The sequence below is a fragment of the Colobus angolensis genome, unplaced genomic scaffold (genome assembly GCF_000951035.1).
Source record: "Colobus angolensis palliatus isolate OR3802 unplaced genomic scaffold, Cang.pa_1.0 Scaffold252, whole genome shotgun sequence".
NCBI classification, from domain to species: Eukaryota; Metazoa; Chordata; class Mammalia; order Primates; family Cercopithecidae; genus Colobus; species Colobus angolensis.
Window position 1 is genome coordinate 2,589,879 of NW_012115733.1, and position 7,379 is coordinate 2,597,257.

At 53.0% G+C, this 7,379-nt stretch overlaps 1 protein-coding gene across 3 annotated transcripts in view; it reads right to left on the minus strand.

The window, feature by feature from the left end:
- HDAC6 (histone deacetylase 6) overlaps positions 1–7,379 on the minus strand; it is a 23,887-nt gene continuing 16,508 nt past the window's right edge. For all 3 annotated transcript variants that reach the window (XM_011946706.1, XM_011946708.1, XM_011946707.1), the window contains exons 20-29: positions 7,220–7,353; positions 6,572–6,640; positions 6,268–6,460; positions 4,726–4,875; positions 2,185–2,359; positions 1,391–2,067; positions 1,194–1,307; positions 911–1,057; positions 685–813; positions 1–433 (exon numbers count right to left, since the gene is read on the minus strand). In XM_011946706.1, coding sequence (XP_011802096.1) covers positions 365–433; positions 685–813; positions 911–1,057; positions 1,194–1,307; positions 1,391–2,067; positions 2,185–2,359; positions 4,726–4,875; positions 6,268–6,460; positions 6,572–6,640; positions 7,220–7,353 — 1,857 coding nt within the window. In that variant the 3' untranslated portion in view covers positions 1–364. The remainder of the gene's footprint in view (positions 434–684; positions 814–910; positions 1,058–1,193; positions 1,308–1,390; positions 2,068–2,184; positions 2,360–4,725; positions 4,876–6,267; positions 6,461–6,571; positions 6,641–7,219; positions 7,354–7,379) is intronic.

Below are 7,379 nucleotides of genomic sequence, written 5' to 3' on the forward strand. Positions count from 1 at the left end.
TTTTTTAACAGCTTGTACTTTATTATATATGCAACCTTGCCATACCTGCCAGTTAACTCCCCTCCCACCAATGTTATCCTCGTGATATCAGCTCCCTCTTGGGGCCTCTGAGCTGCCCCCCTTTCCTTCTGGGTTGGAGTAGTGGTACCCCTCAAGCAGGCAATGGACAGGGGGAGATCCACAATTAATCGTCGCAGTTCTCTTAAACGTATTAACACTTAAATAAGCACTCTTGGGGAGTTGCAAAGGATATTCAGGATGGGATGCAGTGGGAGGCTACCCCTCATCCAAGGTACAGGCTGGAATGAGCTACAGCTGGTCTATCGTGGGCCTCAGAAGGTGAAGAGGGACCGTATTCTGGGGCTTAGTGTGGGTGGGGCATATCCTCCCCAAACTTGTTCTGGTGGGCGATGTTCTTCACATCTAGGAGAGCCTGAGGAGGAGGCAAGAATAGGGCAGGTGAGAGAGAGTGAGGACCCCTCTACCTCGGCTGCAGGGCTGCCCCCACTCCAGCCCTCAACCACTCTGTCTTCTGGACTATCCCACAGCCCCCGCCCCATGCAAAATAATCACATGAGGCAGCCATGCAGAGGGGCCTGTGGTCTCCCTTTACCCAATCACAGAAGGGCTGTGTGTGTGTGCGAGGTGAGTGTGCACGTGTTGAAGGGTCTACCCAGGGCCCACCTGGTGGTGGACATAGGCCTGACAGTAGTAACACCAGGTTGACAGGTCGATGTAGCTGAGGACCAACGGGTGTCCAGAATTTCCATGGTGTTGGAGCATGTGGCCACTGATGTAACGACCACAGTAGACCTGAGGTTGGGGGTGTGAGTGTCAGGTGGGGGTCAGCACCCCCCTGTAGTTTGCTCCCGGGCCAACCTCCGCCCCATCCCCTTCCTCTGCTCCATACCTGATAGCAAGAGAGACACACCCAATTCTCTTGCATTGTTCCACAGTCCCCACAAGGTTGGGTCACGTCTAGGCCTGCTGCAGGTATGGGGCATACTGCCACCAAATGGGGACACCAGGGCAGTGGTGTCACAGCATAAAATACGGCCTGGAGTGGGTGGGTGAAACTGAGTAAGCTGAAGACCCCATCTCCCCATTATATGTTTATTTATCACATGCTCCTACCTGGAGACACAAATTGGCAAGAGAAGGAAGCCACAGTCCCAGCCTCTCCCTGAGCTCACCTGATCAGTGAGGCCCCTAGATCCCTGCATCAGCATCGAATCAGCCATGTCCTGACCTCCAGCTGCCTCTCCTAGTAGGTTCTCCTCTCCTGGGGCCTGAGATTCTGAGGCCCCCTGGACACGCAGAAGTAAGAGATGTATCAGAGAAGCCCGATTCTTGCCCCTTCTTGCCCCTACCTGGGTGTGGTGGGCCTTACCTGAGATTCGCTGCCTAGCTCCAAGGTCCTGAGACTCCCAATCAGTGTACTGGGAGATATCTGGGGTGTAGTTCCCTGCACAGGTGAGGTTGGGGGGGTTTGGTGGTCTGTGCTCGAGGCTAGAGGAGTTTGGATCAGCTCGGTGCCCCCTGGAGCCTCCTCTGACGTAGTCTGGTCCAGTGTGGCTCCCTCCATGGCTGCCTCCGAGGTGGTCTGGGCCAGTGTAGCTCCTCCTACAGCCTCCTCTGAGGTAGTCTGGCCCAGCGTGGCTCCCCCAACAGCATCCTCTGAGGTGGTCTGGTCCAGAGTGGCTCCTCCCACAGACTTCTCTGAGGTGGTCTGGTCCGGAGTGGCTCCCCCGACAGCCTCCTCTGAGGTGGTCTGGCCCAGCATGGCTCCCCCAACGGCTGCCTCAGAGATGGTCTGGGCCAGTGTGGCTCCCCCTGTGGCTGCCTCTGAGGACTGGTCCTGAGTGAGGGCCACCACAGCTGTCTCTGACTTAGTCTGGCCTGGAGTGGACTCTTCCCCAGATGATGCCAAGGTGATCTTTCCCATGCCTGCTTCCAGAACCTTCTTTTCTCGTGTGGTCATCCGCTCAGCTAACCTAGGTTTGGCTGGTTGGGGTGCCTTCTTGGTGACCAACTTAGAACTGGAGGGTCCCTCTCTGTCTTCCACCTCTGAAACCAGGGAGGGAGATCCTTGAGTGTGGGTACTGTCCTCCTTGCTGCCTCTAATCCCTGCCCTCCAGCCCCCTCCTTCCCTGAGTTCCCTCCATCGCCGCCAAATCCACTCACTCATGACCCGTAAGCTGCGCCAGTATCTGCGATGGACTTGGATGGTCTCAGTGATTGAGGCCAGGGCCCCTGATAGAGGGGGCCGTGGCAGGGTCAGCAGGGGTGGCGGGTCTCCAAGGAGGGAGCGAGTGCAGGCAGCCATGGACTCTGAGATGGATGTCAGGTTATAGCCACCCTTTGTTAAGGAAAAGGGGAGGGAAAGGTATGGTGGGGGTTCATTGGGGAATTTGGAGGGCAACATGTCCTGCCTCCCCAATCCTCCCTACTGAGCCCTGCAAGTCTGGAGAGGGAGGGAGAGTACTGGGAACAAGTGAACAGAACCCACACCTGTAAGATGGGCAGCACCCATTGTGTAAGGTGGTTGTTGTGGGGAGTAAATTGTAATGTAAAGTGCAAGATAACGATACTGATAAAAGCATTAGTAACAGCTGACATTTATTGTTTGCTGTGTGCCAGACCTGATTTTAAGTACTTCATGCATATTAACTCAATCCTTACAACCACAGGTGCTCAATCTATACAGGAACTTGCCTTCACGCCATACAGAAATCCGTCTTCATACTGTCCAGGAACCCCTGGCCTCACATCATACAGTAACCACTGACCTGACCTGCACAAGACGACTGCTGTGAATCCATACAAAAGACCCTGCCCTGACCTAGTACAGGAACAACTGGACTCTCTCTCCACATGGACTACTGTATTGACTTTTTTTTACATTCCACAGGAATCCCAGTCGCTATTCTTTTTACAGATAAAGAAACTGAGGCTCAGAGTGGTTAGATGACTTGTCCAAGGTCATAAGAGCTGAAGAGGCAGCACTGGGGTTTGAACTTGGGCTCTCTGATGGAGTCATCTGTGTTCTTAACTCCCACCGTGTCCTGTCACAAGCAGTACTGGGCACACAGTAAGTGGGACTTTTTGCAAGCCAATTAATTTCTCTGTGACTTATTTTCTTCATCTGTAAAGTGGTGAAAATAACAGCACAGGCCAGGCATGGTGGCTCACCCCTATAATCCCAGCACTTTGGGAGGACGAGGCGGGCAGATTACCTGAGGTTAGGAGTTTGAGACCAGCCTGGCCAACATGGTGAAACCCCATCTCTACTAAAAATACAAAAATTAGCCAGGTGTGGTGGCATGTGCCTGTAGTCCCAGCTAGTTGGGAGGCTGAGGCATGAGAATTGCTTGAGCCCAGGAGATGGAGGCTGCAGTGAGCCGAGATTGCGCCATTGCACTCCAGCCTGGGTGACAGAGCAAGACTTTGTCTCAAAAGGAAAAAAGTCTTTCCTTTTTTTGGTCGTTCATGCCTGTAATCCCAACACTTTGGGAGGCTGACGCGGGTGGATCACAAGGTCAGGAGTTCAAGACCAGCCTGACCAACATGGTGAAACCCCATCTCTACTAAAAATACAAAAAAATTAGCTGGGTGTGGTGGCAGGCGCCTGTAATCCCAGCTATTCGGGAGGCTGAGGCAGAGAACTGCTTGAACCCAGTGAGCCGAGATTGTGCTACTGCACTCTAGCCTGGGCAACAGAGCAAGACAATGTCTCAAAAAAAAAAAAAACAAAAAAACAAAAGAAAAGAAAAGAGAATAAGAGCACAGAAGGTTGCTGAGTCGATTAATATCTGAACAATGCATAACAGTAACCAGGGCCCAGGCGCGGTGGCTCACGCCTGTAATTCCAGCACTCTGGGAGGCTGAGGTGGGTGGATTTCTTGAGGCCAGGAGCTCAAGACCAGCCTGGCCGACATGGTGAAACCCCATCTCTACTAAAACTACAAAAATTAGCCGAGCGTGGTGGCTGGTGCCTGTAACCCCAGTGACTCAGGAGGCTGAGGTGGAAGGATCACTTGAACCCAGGAGGTGGAGGCTGCAGTGAGCTGAGATCGTGCCATTGCAGTCCAGCCTGGGTGACAGAGTGAGACTCTGCCTCAAAAAAAAAAAAAGAAAAACACACAAAAAAACAAAAAACCAGATCCAACAGATTCAGCATTTACCATAAGCCAGACATTCCTCCATGATTAGCCTGCCTCATAAAAATGAGGAAATTGAGGCACAGGGCATGGGGATACTGAGTCATTTACAAAAGTCAGTGAATTTTCTTTGTCCCAGGAACTTGTTAGAGGCAATTTAGGTAGAGTAAAAAGCACAAACCCTGGAGCCAGGCTGCATGGGTTCAAGTCCTGGTTCTGCCATCAGTAAATGTGCCATCTCAGGCTAGTCATCACACCTCTTTGTGCCTCAGTTTCCCTGATCTTGAGAGAGGAAAATAATGAGGTAAGCTGACCCTACCTCATAAGGCTGCTTTGCCAAGTAACTGAATGAATAAGACACATGAAGTGCTCAGAAGAGTGCTCTGCACAGTGAGCACTCAATTAAGGCTGTTAATGTTGCTGTTATTCTTATTACTATCCAGTATGTGCCAACAATCCCAGGCAGGGACACTCAAAGGAGATTTCAGGAAACTGTCCTGAGTGATGGTGCCAACATTTCCAAACTACCCTCCCACTGTGGGAAGAGGGACCAAGAGAGAATTACCTCTAGGATAAGGATAATGCGGCCACTGGCAAGGCCCATCAGCAGGTGGGTGAGGTGGGCATAACCCTCAGGTGACACCTGGCAGCCCCCCAGCGGGTCCCCCCGTGCAGCATCAAAGCCAGCTGAGACCAGCACCAGCTCTGGGTTAAACTGAGGCAGGGAGAGAAGAGATGTATAAGCATGAGGGTGGGGGCTTTTGGTAGGTAGTAAGTGATGGCAACCCAGAGACATGGAGAAAAGGACAAATGAAGACATGGAGATGCAAGTCAGAGAGATGGAGACACAGGATCTGCAGACTGGAAGATGCAAAAGCAGAGACTGAAAATGAAGAGGGGAAGAAAAGAAATACAGACTCAGAAGAAACAGTTGCAGACTTAGAGACACGGAGACAGTAGAAAGGGACAGATGGGGACATGAGACATAGTCATGAGACATGAGACAGACTCAGACATCAAGAGAGTGACATGAAAAACAGAGAGAGACATGTCCTTACACACACACACCCCAGGGTCAAATGTGGGACACACATACACAACATATAGGGTTTTATATACATAGTGCCAAAGAGAGGTGCTTGCACACTTCCATAACAGAAGATGGCAATGCAAGTGCCACACACAGAGAAGATAGTCACACAGAGCCACAAGTACTGCCACACAGACAGTCCCATATAGACCAGTACTACATATCTGCACTAGTCATACACACACACACACACACACACACACACCCACACAGTTTCTCAAAGAGGACAATAACCCGCAGCCACCCTGCAGAGTCACATACACATGCCATTACCACACAGCCACAATGGCGACATGCACTCTGGTGTGTCCACAAGAGCTGGTTACTTGCACATACAGTTGTACACATACAGAAGGCTGTCCTGGCCACCCGCGCACGTGCAGATCCAAAGATGCACACCAGCGCCCAGGGTGACAAAGCGGTGCTCACACCCCCTCCCTCCCTCCCAGAGTCAGCCATATGCAAGCCACTAGCCCCCCAGCTCACACAGAGGGAAGGCAGCTACCTCCCAGTCAGAGACACACACGCAGACAGCCAGACAGTGACTGCTGTAACACACAGCCTTTCACATCCAGAGGGTCCCACACAGGCTGTCACAGAGATGGTTGCATTTAGTGACATACAATATCACACCCATCACACAGAGAAAAGGTGAGAAATACCTGCCTGCACAGAGTCGCACACACACATACTCAAGCACTTGTGGTGGCACACACATAACACAGATCCATCCAGGACACGGGCCGCTGCTGCATAGTCAGAAGGCCCGCACACCCACAGCCAAGACAGTCACTCACATAGTGTCACACAGAGAAGGCAGTCATGTACAGTCACCTGTACACAATACACAAAGTGATCACAGTCACCAACTGCCCCGGTAGCCTCATTAATCACCCATGGGCTGTCTCATATCATCAGCCACCTGGCAGTCAGACGCACACATGCTGAGGAGGCAGGTCCAGGCTGCCACCTGCACAGGCGTGTCACATACATCCTGCGATCTATCCTGAGCTGTACCTCGTAGGCAATGGGAAGCACCAGGCGATGCCAGGCAGCTAGGTAGTCAGCGTCACCCATGCGGGGCCCGTTCCATGCCACGTTGACGGTGAAGCCTGTGCCGGCAGCCCGGCCGATCTGGCTGCTGGCACCCTCATCCCCCATGGGGAAGAAGGTGCCATGATCATAGCGGTGCAGGGACACATATAGCACACTGCCGGGGAGGGGGTAGGAAAGGGGCCATGGCTGGTTAGGGGCTCCAGTACCCTTGAGGTGCTCACCCACCTCCCTGATCACACTGTGGCCCCTGACTGCAGCCCCTTACCTGGGGTCATCCTCAAACATGTGCTGAGTTCCATTACCATGGTGGACATCCCAATCCACAATCAGGATCCTGGGGAGGAGACAGCACCTCAGTAACCTAGGATACTCACCCCCTGGAAGAGGGCTGGGCCAGACCCCTGGGGTCTGTAGGGGCATTTAGTGCTGAGTGGCAGGACCCTAGTCCTATCAGTTAAGGAGAAAAGTCTGATCCTGGTTCCCGAGGGCTGCCCTGTAGGCCTGAGCAAGTGCTCCGGGCTGGGCCCTGGGCTCTTCTGGGTCATTGCTAGGGAACTGGACCCTGGGCCTTGGGCAGCTAATGCTGGGGACTGGTTCCTGGGTCTTCTGGAGTATGCATCAGGAGCCTGGACCTGGGTTCTGTCGAGGCAGCTGCTATAGGCCAGAAATGCTGGGGTGGGACCCTGAATCCTGTTTCATAAGCGCCCAGGTAACATGATCTGGGGGTCCTATCTAAATAGGCACTGAGAGGTTCCATCCTCAGTCCTTCTCTGGGTAAGGGCTGTACCCTTATTTCTTTCTGGGGAAGTCCTGGGAGCTGGACCATGGGGCATGATGAGTAAGCAATGGGCTGGGGAGAGCATCCAGGTCCCCACAAGGATCAGGATTTGGGGGGTCCCCAGGGAGTCCTTACCGTAGGGCACGCCCACTGATAGCCTGGGCATGGCGAGCAGCCACAGCCACGGAGTTGAAAAAGCAAAAACCGCAAGCTGCATCCTGCTCCGCGTGGTGTCCTGGGGGACGCACCACAGCAGCACCATTCAGAACCTAGGAAGCAGCAGGGTGCTAAGATC